The sequence below is a fragment of the Salmo trutta genome, unplaced genomic scaffold (genome assembly GCF_901001165.1).
Source record: "Salmo trutta unplaced genomic scaffold, fSalTru1.1, whole genome shotgun sequence".
Lineage (NCBI taxonomy): Eukaryota > Metazoa > Chordata > Actinopteri > Salmoniformes > Salmonidae > Salmo > Salmo trutta.
The window spans coordinates 208,452-228,127 of NW_021822689.1; the positions used below are offsets into that span (position 1 = coordinate 208,452).

Sequence of the window (19,676 nt, forward strand, 5' to 3'; positions counted from 1 at the left end):
AAGGAGAGCGAGAGCGAGAGTGAGAGTGAGAGAGAGAGACAGAGAGAGAGAGACAGAGACAGAGACAGAGACAGAGAGAGAGAGAGAGACAGAGACAGAGAGAGAGAGAGGCAGAGAGAGAGAGAGACAGAGACAGAGACAGAGACAGAGAGACAGAGAGACAGAGACAGAGAGAGAGAGAGAGGCAGAGAGAGAGACAGAGAGAGAGAGAGAGGCAGAGAGAGAGAGGCAGAGAGAGAGAGGCAGAGAGAGAGAGAGACAGAGACAGAGAGAGAGAGAGAGAGAGAGAGACAGAGACCCGTACATTCTATGTCACAGTGAATAATGACTGCTGAACCTAGACATCCCAGAAGACTCTCTTTCCTCCCCTCTCCTTGTGAGTGTGTACCTTTAGAGTCGAGCGTCTCTATGCCCTGTGTGTACGCTGGGGCCTTCTGTTGGATGAAGTAGAGGATCTCTATACTGTTGGACATCCAGAAGAATACGACCTGCAGGTCTGGGATCAGATCACTGATGGACAGGAGAGACAGGGAGGCCGGGTCCTGACTGGAGAGAGGAGAGAGAGACAGGAGAGGAGAGAGAGAGGCGGGGAGAAAGGAGAGAGGGGAGAGGAGAGTGAGGAAAGAGGAGAGAGAGAGGAGGGGAGTGAGGAGAGAGGGGAGAGGAGGGGAGAGAGGGGAGTGAGGAAAGAGGAGAGAGAGACAGGAGAGGAGAGCAAGAGGTGGGAGAGAGGAGATGTGTCAGGTGTGTGCGTACTGGTAGCGAAGTCAGGTGCAGGAGAGCAGAGAGTTGTGAACAGAAGCACACTTTATTGAGGCAGGAGAAACCAACAGATGGACGCAACTGCATCAAAACCTCCAGCCCATAGGCGAAAGTGCAAAACGCGCAAAACAGTCACAATCATTTACGTTTAACAATAAACATCTTCGTGAACAACACGGTATAAGCAAACCAGTCTGGCACGTCAACAATTAACACGTAACACAGAAATTTCACACAAAGACATGAGGGGGAACAGAGGAATAAATACATGTAGTGTGATTAGGGAATGAAAACCAGGTGTGCAGGGAACAAGACAAAACAAACGGAACAATGAAAAATGGAGCGGCGATGGCTAGAAAGCCGGTGACGTCGACCGCCGATCGACCAATGAGAGGAGCCGATTTCGGCGGAAGTCGTGACAAGATGGGACAGTGGAGAGAGAGACAGGAGAGGAGAGAGAGGAGGGGAGAGAGAGAGCATAGCCTTGCTATTGAGAAAAGCCACCGTAGGCAGACCTGGCTCTCAAGAGAAGACAGGCTATGTGTTCACTGTCCACAATATGAGGTAGAAACTGAGATGCACTTCCTAACCTCCTGCCCAATGTATGACCATATTAGAGACACATATTTCCCTTAGATTATACAGACCCACAAAGAATTAGAAAACAAACCCAATTTTGATAAACTCCCGTATCTACTGGGTGAAATACCACAGTGTGACATCACAGCAGCAAGATTTGTGACCTGTTGCCACAAGAAAAGGGCAACCAGTGAAGAACAAACACCATTGTAAATACAACCCATATTTATGTTTATTTATTTTCCCTTTTGTACTTTAACTATTTGCACATCGTTACAACACTGTATATAGACATAATATGACATTTGAAATGTCTTTATTCTTTTGAAATTGTTGTGAGTGTAATGTTTACTGTTAATTTGTATTGTTTATTTCACTTTTGTTTATTATTTATTTCACTTGCTTTGGCAATGTTAACATATGTTTCCCATGCCAATAAAGCCCCTTAAATTGAATTGAATTGAGAGGAGAAAGAAGAGAGAGATGAGAGAGAGAGGAGAATGAGGGGTCACACACACACACACACACACACAGCCACACACACAGCCACACACACAGCCACACACACACACACACACACACACACACACACACACACACACACACACACACACACACACACACACACAGCCACACACACACACACACACACACACACACACACACACACACACACACACACACACACACACACACAGCCACACACACACACACCCACCCACACAGCCACACAGTGCTACAAGGCGGAATATGATACTCACTGCTGAGCTTGCTTCTGTGCCAATTCCTTTGTCTTCTCCTGAAACACACACGTGGCAATTGGAAGCTCATCAAAGATTTAACAGTGTGTGTAGGTGGATCTTACGTTCCGAAAGAAAAGTCTCTCTCTCTCTCTCTCTCTCTCTCAGCTCTCTGTAACTTCACACATAAACACACACATAAACACACACATAAACACACACACACACACGCAAAATGAAAAACAATAATGCCATCCGGGTTATTTTTCTAGACACTTTTCTTCGGCCTCTGCATTGCTTCTGCTCTCTGGTGTTTTAGGCTGGGTTTCTGTAAAGCACGTTGTGACAACTGCTGATGTATAAAAAAAGGGCTTAAAAGAATGAAATGTGATTTGAAACATTTTGAATAAAGTATGTTAAAGCGAAGCGGCATCTTTTATTCTGAGAGGTGGATGCTTCCTGTATTCCTACGGCGCGTATTGACGGCATCTCTGACCTCTCAATGAGATCTGCATAATTAATCAGCTGGCTAATCAGACAAAAGACCTCAACAATCATTAAAACACCACATCATTTGTTTACCTGACTACAATAGACTTAGTGTACACCCCAAATGGAACCCTATTCCATAGATAGTGTCCTACTTTAGACCAGAGCCCTATTCCCTATATAGTCCACTACTTTAGACCAGGGCCCTATGGCACCCTATTCCCTATATAGTGTACTACTTTACACCACAGCCCTATTCCCTATATAGTGCAGTACTTTTGGCCAGGGCCCATAGGGAACAATGGACTTACTGAACCTGACTACAACAGTCTACAGTCACCACTGCTGCTGCTAGCTCACTAACACTGTAGGTGACTATAACACAGGAGAGAAGCCTGCTGCTAGCAGCTAGCTCACTAACACTGTAGGTGACTATAACACAGGAGAGAAGCCTGCTGCTAGCAGCTAGCTCACTAACACTGTAGGTGACTATAACACAGGAGAGAAGCCTGCTGCTAGCAGCTAGCTCACTAACACTGTAGGTGACTATAACACAGGAGAGAAGCCTGCTGCTAGCAGCTAGCTCACTAACACTGTAGGTGACTATAACACAGGAGAGAAGCCTGCTGCTAGCAGCTAGCTCACTAACACTATAGGTGACTATAACACAGGAGAGAAGCCTGCTGCTAGCAGCTAGCTCACTAACACTGTAGGTGACTATAACACAGGAGAGAAGCCTGCTGCTAGCAGCTAGCTCACTAACACTGTAGGTGACTATAACACAGGAGAGAAGCCTGCTGCTAGCAGCTAGCTCACTAACACTATAGGTGACTATAACACAGGAGAGAAGCCTGCTGCTAGCAGCTAGCTCACTAACACTGTAGGTGACTATAACACAGGAGAGAAGCCTGCTGCTAGCAGCTAGCTCACTAACACTGTAGGTGACTATAACACAGGAGAGAAGCCTGCTGCTAGCTCACTAACACTGTAGGTGACTATAACACAGGAGAGAAGCCTGCTGCTAGCTCACTAACACTGTAGGTGACTATAACACAGGAGAGAAGCCTGCTGCTAGCTCACTAACACTGTAGGTGACTATAACACAGGAGAGAAGCCTGCTGCTAGCTCACTAACACTGTAGGTGACTATAACACAGGAGAGAAGCCTGCTGCTAGCTCACTAACACTGTAGGTGACTATAACACAGGAGAGAAGCCTGGTGTTGAATAGTCAGACAGCACTAGAAAGGGATGAGAGGGTGTTAAAGTATTAACAAAACATCAACGGCTTGACCTGTTTCTCCATGAAACCCTGAACCCTCTCTCTGTCTAACCTCTGAACCCTGACCCCTCTCTGTCTAACCCCAGAGACCCGGACCCTCTCTCTGTCTAACCTCTGAACCCTAACCCTGTCTCACCCCAGAGAACCTAACCCTCTCTCTGTCTAACCTCTGAACCCTGACCCCTCTCTGTCTAACCCCAGAGACCCGGACCCTCTCTCTGTCTAACCTCTGAACCCTAACCCTCTCTCTGTCTAACCCCAGAGACCCTAACCCTCTCTCTGTCTAACCTCTGAACCCTGACCCTCTCTCTCTCTCTGTCTAACCCCTGAACCCTAACCTCTACTCTACTCTGTCTAACCCCTGAACCCTAACCCCTACTCTACTCTGTCTAACCCCTGAACCCTAACCCATACTCTACTCTGTCTAACCCCTGAACCCTAACCCCTACTCTACTCTGTCTAACCCCTGAACCCTAACCCCTACTCTACTCTGTCTAACCCTCTCTCTGTCTAACCCCTGAACCCTAACCTCTACTCTACTTTGTCTAACCCCTGAACCCTAACCCCTACTCTACTCTGTCTAACCCCTGAACCCTAACCCCTACTCTACTCTGTCTAACCCCTGAACCCTAACCCCTACTCTACTCTGTCTAACCCTAACCCTCTCTCTGTCTAACCCCAGAGACCCTGACCCTCTCTCTGTCTAACCCCTGAACCCTAACCCTCTCTCTGTTTAACCTCTGAACCCTAACCTCTACTCTGTCTAACCCCAGAGACCCTAACCCTCTCTCTGTCTAACCTCTGAACCCTAACCCTCTCTCTGTCTAACCTCTGAACCCTAACCCTCTCTCTGTCTAACCTCTGAACCCTAACCCTCTCTCTGTCTAACCCTAACCTCTGAACCCTAACCCTCTCTCTGTCTAACCCTAACCTCTGAACCCTAACCCTCTCTCTGTCTAACCCAAACCTCTGAACCCTAACCCCTACTCTATTCTGTCTAACCCTAACCCTCTCTCTGTCTAACCCTAACCTCTGAACTCTAACCCTCTCTCTGTCTAACCCCTGAACCCTAACCTCTACTCTACTCTGTCTAACCCTAACCCCTAACCCCTGAACCCTAACCTCTACTCTACTCTGTCTTACCCCTCAATCCAAACCCCTGAACCCTAACCCCTGAATCCTAACCCCTGAATTCTAACCCCTGAACCCTAACCCCTGAATCCTAACCCATCATGTGGATAAGATGTTGAAGTTATACTACAAGTACAGCATCAGCTAAGAGTTGAATCCATTCAGATCCTGTAATCTGATAAATTCCTTCAGCAAGTCAACCAGAATAATGATCTTAAACCGTAAAACAAAGCCCTTATTATTAGTGATATTCACTTCGTCAACGACTAGAGCTTTTAAACGACTCCAGAATCATGATTATTTTTAACGACTCCAGAGTCATGATTCTTTTAAACGACTCCAGAGTCATGATTCTTTTTACCGACTCCAGAGTCATGATTCGTTTTTCCCGAGTGACTCGTTCATTTTAGTCGTTGGTTTGACCTGACGGCAGCCATGAATTCTACAGCAGCAGGATGAATACACGCTCCTCCGGCTCAGCGGCTCCAGAGACGCGCTCCGACCAGCAACAGTCTGTCATGTGCATGAGGGGAAATAGATCATGCTGCAGGCAGCATAGAGAAGAAAAAGACGTTTACAACTGATCATTGATCGCATGGCGCAAGAATGAATGCAATTCATTGATTATTGAATGTTATGATGGACACAGCTTTTGTAGAACCAAAACATGCACAGCATCTGCGCAACAAACTCGAACTCAAATCGTTTGCGGGGATGCTTTGTCTCCTGAGTGGCGCAGTGGTCTAAGGCGCTGCATCTCAGTGCAAGAGGCGTCACTACAGTCCCTGGTTTGATTCCAGGCTGTATCACAGCCGACCGTGATTGGGAGTCCAATAGGGCGGCGCACAATTGGCCCAGCATCGTCTGGGTTTGGCCGGGGTAGGCCGTCATTGTAAAGAACAATTTGTTCTTAACTGACTTGCCTAGTTAAATAAAAATGTAAAATGTGTTTTAATACTGCAGTTCGCAAATGATAGGCCTGTTGTCCTAATCACACTGGCGGCAGTCAAGCATTCCGCCAAGAGTCGTTCACAATATAGTCCGGATGTGGCCGCAACGAGACTTCGTTTCAAAGGTATCAATAAGTAATCGTATTTGTGTGCCTAGCAATTACAAATGCACATTGTTTGGAGCCTTGTGTAATAAAAGACTGAGAAAAGCTCCAAAAAGCTCCAATAAGCCCCCTGTGGTGAACGAGAGGCTTGCAGAGTCATGATTCTGTCCAGTTTTTAGTTTATCGTTCGCTGGCAGGGGGTGCTCTGCGTGCTCTGGGCATTACTGAAACAAATTGACCAAATGAGTCAAAATATTTGTTATTTTGTCTGAACGAGTTCAACAGATCCGAGTCAGTAACTTCCATCACTTCTTAATGAAAGTTGGTCTATTGTTTCTCAGGACAAGTAATAACATGCCCCTCTACACCTAAACCTCTCCTACCCCTTCTAAACCCCTCCCTCTCCCTCTAGGCCCCTCCTACCCCTTCCAAACTCCTCCCACTCCCTCTAGGCCCCTCCTACCCTTTCCAAACCCCTCCCACTCCACCTAAACCTCTCCTACCCCTTCTAAACCCTCTCCCTCTAGGCCCCTCCTACCCCTTCCAAACCCCTCCCTCTCCGTCTAGGCCCCTCCCTCTCACCCAGGAGATGGTCTGTATACATCGTACTATCTTCAGCAGAAGTTTGCCGAAGCAGCCTGGTGGGAAGGCGGAGGCAGAGTGCTGTATGCAGAGACACAGCAGGTAGGCAGGGGCTAACTTGTGATCGTCTCCGCCCGGCTCGATCAGAGACATGATCCTGCTCACCAGGGCGTCCTCGTGGGCCTGACGGAATTAAATGATTCAGTTCAGTTTGATTCAGTTCAGTTCAACTCAACTCAATAAACATTGGGGCAACTATTCCTGGACTTCCAAAGTGACAACACAGGATAAATACATTCACTGATTACTCTACAACTGTTCAGAGTCTAGCTGTAGATAAATACATTGACTGATTACTCTACAACTGTTCAGAGTCTAGCTGTAGATAAATACATTGATTGATTACTCTACAACTGTTCAGAGTCTAGCTGTTATATAAATACATTCACTGATTACTCTACAACAACCTATATTTATTTACCTGTTCAAAGTCTAGCTGTAGGCGTCTCTTCTGGTTCTGTCCCGCCAAGATCGTCGTTACGACGCCTGTCCCCCCCACACCCCCGCCTCGGGGTTTCACCAGGTGTGGTTTGAAACTGCGCCTGGCGGGGGGGCCGGTTTGGGAGGACAACACCCCCCTGTCCTTTAACAATGAGCCACACATCTTACAGGTCCCTCCCCCCTCTGTCCCACCCTCTGTCTCCACCCCCCCTCCCCCAGCCTCGTAAAGCTGCCCCAGGGTTCGGAGGCGTGCCAGCGTCTGGGCGGGGAGGGGTTTGGCACCCGTTGGGTCCTTATACAGGAAGATGTAGTGGGCTCCGAACGACAGCAGGTCGCCATGGCGAAGCTGGGTGGATTGCTCGCATCGGGAGAAGTTGACCAGGACCGTCGCGTGGGGGATGGGCTCCACGGCAACGCAGAAGCGGTCGTCCCCGGTGATGGCGGCGGCGGCTGCGGAGGTGTTGTTGTTGTTGTTGGGGGTACTGCAATGGCGACGGGGGGCAGGGACGCGGTGGAGGCGACAGTGGAGTGGCAGGATGTCAGGAGAGGACAGGCAGATGTTTGGTCGGGCTGACGGGGTCTCCTGACCCACAGTGTGCTGCTCTCTGTTCAACAGGTACACCAGGCAGTCCTGGAATATATAACACAATATATATTATATATACTGTATAAATATATATTAAATATATATAATATATATATACTAAATATACTGTATATATAACACTATATATTATATATAACACTATATATTATATATAACACTATATATTATATATACTGTAAATATAACAATATATATTATATATACTGTATATATAACACTATGTATATTAAATATACTGTATATATAACACAATATATATTAAATATATATAGTTGGTACCTGTCTGTCTGCTGTATCATATATCCCAACATGTATCCGTCAGGTAGTGTAGTTGGTACCTGTTTGTTGTATCCCTGCAGCAGCAGCAGGTGAGGGGACTGGTAGAGGGAATGTCTCACCCCTCCTCCCCCCGCTCCTCCCCCCTCTCCCTCCTTCTTCCTGGTCGTGGCCCCCCCTTGACTCCCCCTCGTCCTCAGAGGTCCTGGCAGGGTCGAATAGTAACGCTTCGGCTCGTCTGCACCCCCCAACTGATTAGTACAGGGGATACATCAGTTTTAATTAGTATAATAATATATATATATATATAATAATGTAATAACATTTAATAATCAAAATCCGACACATTCCATAATTACATTCAATATAATAACAATATGTAACACAATATATGACAATAAAATAGGCTTTAATTAATATAATAATAGTAATATAATAATATTTAAGCCTCAGACACAGTCATTAATAGCAATACTCCAGTGTATTAGTTGGAAAAGGTTTTAATAATTATAATGGATGTATTTAACATAATATAACCCAATATAAACCAACATGTACACAATGTGCTGCTCCTGGAATGGAGCCAGCTAGCTGGATAGTAGTTAAATTAGTTGGAATAGTTATATTAGTTGGCAGAGTTATATTAGTTAGAAAAATTAGGGGTTCATTTTTTTGTTATATGGTCAAATAACTCTAGCATAGCATATAAACTAAAAAAAATCTCATTTGGCTACTAGTTCTAATAGTAGTAATCTCAGTAGTAATTATAATAGTAGTAAAAGTAGTACTAGTTACAATAGTAGTAATAGAAGTAAAGTTATAATAGAAGAAATAGTTGCATAGTTATAATAGTAGTAATAGTAGTAGTTATACTAGTACTAATAGTTATAATAGCAGTAGTAGTAATAGCAATAGTTAGAATAGTAGTAAAAACTACTACTATTGTACTGCAATAATAGCAGTAGTTATAATAAGAGTAGAAGTTATAATAGTAGTAATAGTTATAATAGTAGAAGTAGTTATAATAGTAGTAATAGTAGTAATAGTTATAATAAGAGTAGAAGTTACAATAGTAGTAGAAGTTATAATAGTAGAAGTAGTTATAATAGTAGTAATAGTTATAATTGTAGTAATAGTTATAATTGTAGTAGATGTTATACGAGCAGTAATAGTTATAATAGTTATAATAGTAGTAATAGTAGTAATAGTAGTAGAAGTTATAATAGTAGTAGAAGTTATAATAGCAGTAATAGTTATAATAGTAGTAATAGTAGTAATAGTAGTAATAGTAGTAATAGTAGTAATAGTTATAATAGTAGTAATAGTAGTAGAAGTTATAATAGTAGTAATAGTTATAATAGTAGTAATAGTAGTAATAGTTAGAATAGTAGTAATAGTAGTAATAGTTATAATAGTAATAATAGTAGTAAATAAATAGTAAATAGTAGTTATAATAGTAGTAGTTATAATAGTTATAATATTAGTAATAGTTATAATAGTAATAATAGCAGTAATAGTAATAGTTATAATAGTAGTAATAGTAGTAACAGTAATAATAGTAGCAATAGTTATAATAGTAGTAATAGTAATAGTTATAATAGTAGTAATAGTAGTAATAGTTATAATAGTAGTAATAGTTATAATAGTAGTAATAGTTATAATAGTAGTAATAGTAGTAATAGTTATTATAGTAATAATAGTAGTTATAGTTATAATAGTAGTAATAGTAGTAATAGTTATTATAGTAATAATAGTAGTAATAATAATAGTTATAATAGTAGTAATAGTAGTAATAGTTATTATAGTAGTAATACTGGTGATAGTTATAATAATAGTAATAGTAGTAGTTATAATAGTAGCAATAGTAGTAATAGTTATTATTGTAGTAATAATGGTAATAGTTATAATAGTAGTAATAGTAGTAGTTATAATAGTAGTAATAGTGATAATTATAAATCAATCATAATCACTCATTAACTACACATGGTTGATGATATTACTAGTTTATCTAGCCTGTCCTGCGTTGCATATAATCGATACGGTGCACAATCGCGAAAAAGGACTATCGTTGCTCCAACGTGTACCTAACCATAAACATCAATGTCTTTCTTAAAATCAATACACAAGTGTATATTTTTAAACCTGCATATTTAGTTAATATTGCCTACTAACATGAATTTCTTTTAACTAGGGAAAATGTGTCACCACTGCAACAGAGTCAGGGAATATGCAGCAGTTTGGGCCGCCTGGCTCGTTGCGAACTGTAAATATTATTTCTTCCTAACAAAGACAGCCAACTTCGCCAAACGGGGGATGATTTAACAAAAGCACATTTGCGAAAAAAGCACAATCGTTGCACGGCTGTACCTAACCATAAACATCAATGCCTTTCTTAAAATCAATACACAGAAGTATATATTTTTAAACCTGCATATTTAGCTAAAAGAAATCCAGGTTAGCAGGCAATATTAACCAGGTGAAATTGTGTCAGTTCTCTTGCGTTCATTGCACGCAGAGTCAGGGTACATGCAACAGTTTGGGCCGCCTGGCTCGTTGCGAACTAATTTGCCAGAATTTTACGTAATTATGACATAACATTGAAGGTTGTGCAATGTAAGAGCAATATTTAGACTTAGGGATGCCACCCGTTAGATAAAATACGTAACGGTTCCGTATTTCACTGAAAAAATAAACGTTATATTTTCGAGATGATAGTTTCCGGATTCGACCATATTAATGACCTAAGGCTCGTATTTCTGTGTGTTTATTATGTTATAATTAAGTCTATGATTTGATATTTGATAGAGCAGTCTGACTGAGCGGTGGTAGGCACCAGCAGTCTGACTGAGCGGTGGTAGGCACCAGCAGGCTCGTAAGCATTCATTCAAACAGCACTTTCCTGCGTTTGCCAACAGCTATTCGCTGTGCTTCAAGCATTGCTCTGTTTATGACTTCAAGCCTGTCAACTCCCAAGATTAGGCTGGTGTAACCGATGTGAAATGGCTAGCTAGTTAGCCGGGTGCGCTCTAATAGCGTTTCAAACGTCACTCGCTCTGAGACTTGGAGTAGTTGTTTCCCTTGCTCTACATGGGTAACGCTGCTTCAAGGGTGGCTGTTGTCGATGTGTTCCTGGTTCGAGCCCAGGTAGGAGTGAGGAGAGGGATGGAAGCTATACTGTTACACTGGCAATACTAAAGTGCCTATAACAACATCCAATAGTCAAAACTATATGAAATACAAATCGTATAGAGAGAAATAGTCCTATAATTCCTATAATAACTACAACCTAAAACTTCTTACCTGGGAATATTGAAGACTCATGTTAAAAGGAACCACCAGCTTTCATATGTTCTCATGTTCTGATCAAGGAACTTAAACGTTAGCTTTTTTACATGGCATATATTGCACTTTTACTTTCTTCTCCAACACTTACTTTTTGCATTATTTAAAGCAAATTGAACATGTTTCATTATTTATTTGAGGCTAAATTGATAGTATTTATGTATTATATTAAGTTAAAATAAGTGTTCAATCAGTACTGTTGTAATTGTCATTATTACAAATACATTTTTGTAAAATTCGGCCGATTAATCGGCCTCGGGTTTTTTTGGCCCTGCAATAATCGGTACCGGTATTAGTATCGGCGTTGAAAATTCATAATCGGTCGACCTCTAGAAATAATACTAGTAATAGTAATAATAGTTACAATAGTAGTAATAGTAATAGTTATAATAGTTATAATAGAAGTAGTAATATTAGAAGTTATAATAGTAATAATAGCAGTAATAGTTATAATAGTAATAATAGCAGTAATAGTTATAATAGTAATAATAGCAGTAATAGGTATAATAGTAATAGTAGCAGTAATAGTTATAATAGTAGTAATAGTAGTAATAGTTATAACAGTAGTAATAGTAGTAATAGTAGTAATAGCTATAATATTAATAATAGTAGTAACAGTAGAAGTTATAACAGTAGTAATAGTTATAATAGTTATAATAGTAGTAATAGTAATAGTGATAAAAGTAGTAATCGTAGTAATAGTAGTAATAGTTATAATAGTAGTAGTAGTTAAAATAGTAGTAATACTTCTAATAGCGGTAATAATTATAATAGTAATAATAGTAGTAATAGTTATAATAGCAGTAATAGTAGTTATAGTTATAATAGTAGTAACAATAATAATAGTTATAATAGCAGTAATAGTAGTAATAGTTATAATAGTAGTAACAATAATAATAGTTATAATAGCAGTAATAGTAGTTATAGTTATAATAGTAGTAACAATAATAATAGTTATAATAGCAGTAATAGTAGTAATAGTTATAATAGTAGTAACAATAATAATAGTTATAATAGCAGTAATAGTAGTTATAGTTATAATAGTAGTAATAGAAGTAAGAGTATTAGTTATAATATTAGTAGTAGTAGTTATAATAGTAGTAACAATAATAATAGTTATAATAGTAGTAATAGCAGTAATAGTTAGAATATTAGAAGTAGTTATAATAGTGGTAACAGTAGTAATAGTTATAATCGTAGTAATAGTAGTAATAGTTATAATAGTAGTAGTAGTTGTAATAGTTATAATAGTAGTAATAGTAATAATAGTACTAGTAGTTATAATAGTAGTAATAGTAGTAGTTATAATAGTAATTATAGTTATAATAGTAGAAGTAGTTATAATAGTAGTAATAGTTATAATAGTTGTAGTAGTTATAGTAGTAGTAGTAGTTATAACAGTAGTAACAGTAGTAATAGTTATAATAGTAGTAACAGTAGTAATAGTAATAATAGTTATAATATTAGTAGTAGTTATAATAGTAGTAGTAATAATAGTAGTAATAGTAGTAGAAGTTATAATAGTTATAATAGTTATAATAGCAGTAATAGTAGTAATAGTTATAATAGTTATAATAGTAGCAATAGTTATAACAGTAGTAATAGTTATAATAATAGTAATAGAAGATATAATAGTAGTAATAGTTATAATAGCAGTACTAGTAATTATGATAGTAGTAATAGTAGTAGTAGTTATAATAGTTATAATAGTAGTATTTATAATAGTAGTAATAGTAGAAGTAGTTATAATAGTAGTAATAGTAATAGTAGTAGTAATAGTTGTAATAGTAGTAATAGTTATAATAGTAGTAATAGTAGTAGAAGTTATAATAGTTATAATAGTAGTAATAGGTTTAATAGTTATAATGGTAGTAATAGTAGTAATAGTTATAAGAGTAGTAGTAGTTATAATAGTAGTAATAGTAGTAGCAGTTATAATAGTAGTAGTAGTTATAATAGTTATAATAGTAGTAATAGTAGTAGTAATTGTTATAATAGTAACAGTAGTAATAGTTATAATAGTAGTAGTAGTAATAGTTATAATAGTAGTAATAGTTCTAATAGTAGCAATAGCAGTAATAGTTATAATAGTTGTGGTAGTTATAATAGTAGTAGTAGTTATAATAGTAGTAGTAGTAATAGTTATAATAGTAGTAATAGTTATAATAGTAGTAATAGGATTAACAATAGTAATAGTCATAATAGTAGTGGCAGTAATAATAATAGTAATAGTTATGATAGTAGTAATAGTAGTAACAGTAGTAATAGTAATAATAGTAGTAATAGTAGTAATAGTTATAATAGTAATAGTAGTTATAATAGTAGTAGTAGTAATAATAGCTATAATAGTAGTAATAGTAGTAGTAGTTATAATAGTAGTAAAAGTAGTAATAGTTATAATAGTAGTAATAGTAGTAGAAGTTATAATAGTTATAATAGTTATAATAGTAGTAATAGTTATACTAGTTATAATAGCAGTAATAGTTATAATAGTAGTAATAGTTATAGTAATAGTAGTAGTAGTTATAGTAGTAGTAATAGTAATAATAGTAGTAATAGCTGTAATAGTAGTAATAGTTATAATAGTAGTAATAGTTGTAATAGTAGTAATAGTTATAATAGTAGTAATAGTTATAATAGTTATAATAGTAGTAATAGTAGTAACAGTAGTTATAATAGTAGTAATAATAGTAGTAATAGTTATAACAGTAGTAGCAGTTATAATAATAGTGGTAGTTATAATAGTAGTAATAGTAGTAATAGTAGTAATAGTAGTAAGTTATAATAGTAGTAATAGTAGTAATAGTAGTAATAGTAATAATAGTAGTAGTAATAGTTATAATAGTAGTAATAGTAGTAATAGTAGTAATAGTTGTAATAGTAGTAATAGTAGTAATAGTAGTAGTAGTTATAATAGTAGTAATAGTAGTAATAGTTATAATAGCAGTAATAGTAGTTATGGTAGTAGTAATAGTAGTAATAGTAGTAATAGTAGTAATAGTTATAATAGTAGTAATAGTAGTAATAGTTATAATAGTAGTAATAGTTATAATAGTAGTAATAGTTATAATAGTAGTAATAGTAGTAATAGTAGTAATAGTAATAATAGTAGTAGTAATAGTAGTAGTAATAGTAGTAATAGTAGTAATAGTAGTAATAGTAATAATAGTAGTAATCGTAGTAATAGTAGTAATAGTTATAATAGTGGTAATAGTTATAATAGTTATAATAGTAGTAATAGGTATAATAGTTATAATAGTAGTAATAGTTATAATAGTAGTAGTAGTTATAATAGTAATAATAGTAGTAATAGTGATAATATTAGTAATAGTTATAATAGTAGTAATAGTAGTAGAAGATATAATAGTAGTAATAGTTATAATATTAGTAATAGCAGTAATAGTAGTAATAGTTATAATAGTAGTAATAGTAGTTATAATAGTTATAATAGTAGTAATAGTAGTAGAAGATATAATAGTAGTAATAGTTATAATATTAGTAATAGCAGTAATAGTAGTAATAGTTATAATAGTAGTAATAGTAGTAATAGTTATAATAGTAGTAATAGTAGTAATAGTTATAATAGTAGTAATAGTTATAATATTAGTAATAGCAGTAATAGTAGTAATAGTTATAATAGTAGTAATAGTAGTTATAATAGTTATAATAGTAGTAATAGTAGTAATAGTTATAATATTAGTAATAGTAGTTATAATAGTTATAATAGTAGTAATAGTAGTAGCAGTTCTAACAGTAGTGTACCTGGTTGAGACTGGTCTCACTGAGGGAGCGGCAGAAGGTGGTCCCAGGTCGAGGTAGTGTCAGAGTTCCTTTAGTTCTGTTCTTCTGTAGCTTCCTAGCCTGGGCGTTGATATCTAGAGAGAAGAGGAGAGGGTTCATGTAATAAAGAAGAGTAGGAGAGATGTGGCTCACCAAAACACAGACCAGGAATCAGCTGAATCAGTTGAATCAGGTGTAAAGACAGACTAAAAGAATCAGATAAACCTGATGAATCAGCTGAATCAGCTGAATCAGGTCTAACAAGCAGACTAGAAGAATCACATAAACCTGATGAATCAGCTGAATCAGCTGAATCAGGTCTAACAAGCAGACTAGAAGAATCACATAAACCTGATGAATCAGCTGAATCAGCTGAATCAGGTCTAACAAGCAGACTAGAAGAATCACATAAACCAGATGAATCATGCAATTCGAGTGAAGTGAGTGAGTGAGTACATGGACATGCACCAACATCCACACAGAGACAAAACCCACAGCAACCACATAACACAGAGACAAGACACACAGCAATCACATAACACAGAGACAAGACCCACAGCAACCACATAACACAGAGACAAGACCCACAGCAACCACATAACACAGAGACAAGACCCACAGCAACCACATAACACAGAGACAAGACCCACAGCAACCACATAACACGGCGACAGAATCTATGTCAGATGGTTACTGTAGATGGATGTCCTATATACACTGAGCTGTAGAATGTGGTCCTGTAGATGGATGTCCTATATACACTGAGCTGTAGAATGTGGTCCTGTAGATGGATGTCCTATATACACTGAGCTGTAGAATGTGGTCCTGTGGGGATGTTGTGGATGGGTTGACAGGGTTTAGGTGACCGGGGAGGGGCACGGGGAGGGTCTCGAGCAGTTCCAGATGGTCTCCGTGGGTGATGACAGACAGACAGCCAGGTGACAGGTGACAGACACCCTACCTGTGGCCACGCCCACCTTTAGAGCCAGGGGTGTTGGGCTGTACCACCCGGCCACGCCCACCTTTAGAGCCAGGGGTGTTGGGCTGTACCACCCGGCCGGAACGCAGAGGGGAGGAGATGATTCTACCTAGACCAGACCGGACCATTAGGGCTGCGAGGAAGGGGGGTGTTTTGGGTCCTACGGAAGGACAGGGCAGAGAGGGGTGTCTCAGAAACTAACACCCCCCAGACACTACACATACATGGTACAGTCTGGCATGCACATGCTAAGAACACGAAAGGAGAACACGGGTTAGGTTAGTTAGAAAAACACACTAAGGGTCTGTGATGCTGGCATGCGTGTGTGTGAACACGATACGCTTAGTGCATTCCCCCTTTAAGTAGTAAGGTTTGGCAACATAGTTTGGTGAGCACCTTATCCGTTAACTCAGCGCTGTGAGACACACACACAGCCTGAGAGAATGTACACCAGTCTTGTAGTACCTGAATCCAGGACTCACGATTTCCTTAACTCGTGAATCGACTCGGACTCGACAATTGGTGACTTTGTTGTCAGAAAGTCTCTCTTCCTTGCATTAGCTACTATATAAGCAGTCTAGCTTTACTTAGCTTTCTGTCCCGACTTAGTTTTCTAGTCTTACTTAGCTTTCTAGTCTTACTTAGCTTTCTAGTCTTACTTAGCTTTCTAGTCTTACTTAGCTTTCTAGCCTAACTTAGCTTTCTAGCCTTACTTAGCTTTCCAGCCCTACTTAGCTTTCTAGTCTTACTTAGCTTTATGGCCTTACTTAGCTTTCTAGTCTTACTTAGCTTTCTAGTCTTACTTAGCTTTCTAGTCTTACTTAGTTTTATGGCCTTACTTAGCTTTCTAGTCTTACTTAGCTTTCTAGTCTTACTTAGCTTTCTAGTCTTACTTAGCTTTCTAGCCCTACTTAGCTTTCTAGTCTTACTTAGCTTTCTAGTCTTACTTAGCTTTCTAGCCTAACTTAGCTTTCTAGCCTTACTTAGCTTTCTAGCCTTACTTAGTTTTATGGCCTTACTTAGCTTTCTAGTCTTACTTAGCTTTCTAGTCTTACTTAGCTTTCTAGTCTTACTTAGCTTTCTAGCCCTACTTAGCTTTCTAGTCTTACTTAGCTTTCTAGTCTTACTTAGCTTTCTAGTCTTACTTAGCTTTCTAGCCCTACTTAGCTTTCTAGCCTTACTTAGCTTTCTAGCCTTACTTAGCTTTCTAACCTTACTTAGCTTTCTAGCCTAACTTAGCTTTCTAGTCTTACTTAGCTTTCTCTCGGACTTGGACTCAAATGTTGGAGATTTGGGACTCGACTTGGACTGGAAGTTTAGTGACTTGACTACATCACTGGTATACACACACCCTGCTAGCCAGCACCCAGAGCCGAGTCAGTATACAGTATTTCCATGAACACTGTAACCTAGAGAGAGGATGGGCATGGAGGAGTGCGTTAGTGTTATGATGACTGAACTGTTACTGCTGTGTGTTTGGAAAGGTTGCAAGTTGAATCTATCTGTGTATTAAATCCATGTAAAAGTCACTGATCAAACACACACAAACACACGCTGCCGCATTGCACAGGTCAATCCTCTAACACTGATGTATCCTAGACTTACTAGACAGATGGGTCACTAGTCTCTCCAGACAGATGGGTCACTAGTCTCTCCAGACAGACGGGTCACTAGTCTCTCCAGACAGACGGGTCACTAGTCTCTCCAGACAGACGGGTCACTAGTCTCTCCAGACAGATGGGTCACTAGTCTCTCCAGACAGATGGGTCACTAGTCTCTCCAGACAGACGGGTCACTAGTCTCTCCAGACAGACGGGTCACTAGTCTCTCCAGACAGACGGGTCACTAGTCTCTCCAGACAGATGGGTCACTAGTCTCTCCAGACAGACGGGTCACTAGTCTCTCCAGACAGATGGGTCACTAGTCTCTCCAGACAGACGGGTCACTAGTCTCTCCAGTCTCTCCAGACAGATGGGTCACTAGTCTCTCCAGACAGATGGGTCACTAGTCTCTCCAGACAGACGGGTCACTAGTCTCTCCAGACAGACGGGTCACTAGTCTCTCCAGACAGATGGGTCACTAGTCTCTCCAGACAGACGGGTCACTAGTCTCTCCAGACAGATGGGTCACTAGGCTCTCCAGACAGATGGGTTACTAGTCTCTCCAGACAGACGGGTCACTAGTCTCTCCAGTCTCTCCAGACAGATGGGTCACTAGTCTCCCTAGACAGATGGGTCACTAGTCTCTCCAGACAGATGGGTCACTAGTCTCTCCAGACAGACGGGTCACTAGTCTCTCCAGACAGACGGGTCACTAGTCTCTCCAGACAGACGGGTCACTAGTCTCCCTAGACAGACGGGTCACTAGTCTCTCCAGACAGATGGGTCACTAGTCTCTCCAGACAGATGGGTCACTAGTCTCTCCAGACAGATGGGTCACTAGTCTCTCCAGACAGATGAGTCACTAGTCTCTCCAGACAGATGGGTCACTAGTCTCTCCAGACAGATGGGTCACTAGTCTCTCCAGACAGATGGGTCACTAGTCTCTCCAGACAGATGGGTCACTAGTCTCCCTAGAGAGACGGGTCACTAGTCTCTCCAGACAGATGGTTCACTAGTCTCTCCAGACAGACGGGTCACTAGTCTCTCCAGACAGACGGGTCACTAGTCTCTCCAGACAGATGGGTCACTAGTCTCTCCAGACAGACGGGTCACTAGTCTCTCCAGACAGACGGGTCACTAGTCTCTCCAGACAGACGGGTCACTAGTCTCTCCAGACAGACGGGTCACTAGTCTCCCTAGACAGACGGGTCACTAGTCTCTCCAGACAGATGGGTCACTAGTCTCTCCAGACAGATGGGTCACTAGTCTCCCTAGACAGACGGGTCACTAGTCTCTCCAGACAGATGGGTCACTAGTCTCTCCAGACAGATGGGTCACTAGTCTCTCCAGACAGACGGGTCACATGTCTCTCCAGACAGAGAGGGTTGCTAGACAGAGGGGTTGCTGCCAGCAGTGTACCAATGCTCCAGTTTAACAATTCTGTACAAGTTGCGCATCAGTTGGAACAGAAAGGAAGAGTTGGAAATGCAAAGCAAGTCACCAGTAATGTCACTGCCGTATCTGCTTGTTGCCATAGCTAAACATGAGCACAATTCCCACCAGCATTTTAAGCCCCGCCTACACAAATGTGTGATTTGTTGTGAGACTTGTCTGTTTGAAGAGAACCCTCCCCGTAACAATTTTCCTTACATTTGGAAATGTCAGTGACATCTTCCCCCAGACCTTGTTTGTTGCCTAGGAACGATGTTCCAAGGTCTGAGAAATCCAACACTATAGACTTGTTTTCAGCTGTATAGGACTATATCAGAGACATCCTCCTCAGACCTTGTTGCTGCCTAGGTACGATGCTCCAAGGTCTGAGAAATCCAACACTATAGACTTGTTATCAGCAGTATAGGACTATATCTGGACTGTGAACCATGTGGCTGCTTAGATGTTCCCAGCTGGGTGTCTGTAAAACACGTTTATGACAACTGCTGATGCAAAAATGGCTTTTTATAAATACATTTGAT

At 39.7% G+C, this 19,676-nt stretch overlaps 1 protein-coding gene across 1 annotated transcript in view; it reads right to left on the bottom strand.

The window, feature by feature from the left end:
* LOC115183498 (ras-associating and dilute domain-containing protein) overlaps positions 1-19,676 on the bottom strand; it is a 45,971-nt gene that overhangs the window by 13,635 nt on the left and 12,660 nt on the right. Inside the window, exons 4-9 of the mRNA XM_029744705.1 lie at positions 15,106-15,218; positions 8,064-8,252; positions 7,099-7,749; positions 6,618-6,800; positions 2,103-2,140; positions 389-546 (exon numbers count right to left, since the gene is read on the bottom strand). Coding sequence (XP_029600565.1) covers positions 389-546; positions 2,103-2,140; positions 6,618-6,800; positions 7,099-7,749; positions 8,064-8,252; positions 15,106-15,218 — 1,332 coding nt within the window. The remainder of the gene's footprint in view (positions 1-388; positions 547-2,102; positions 2,141-6,617; positions 6,801-7,098; positions 7,750-8,063; positions 8,253-15,105; positions 15,219-19,676) is intronic.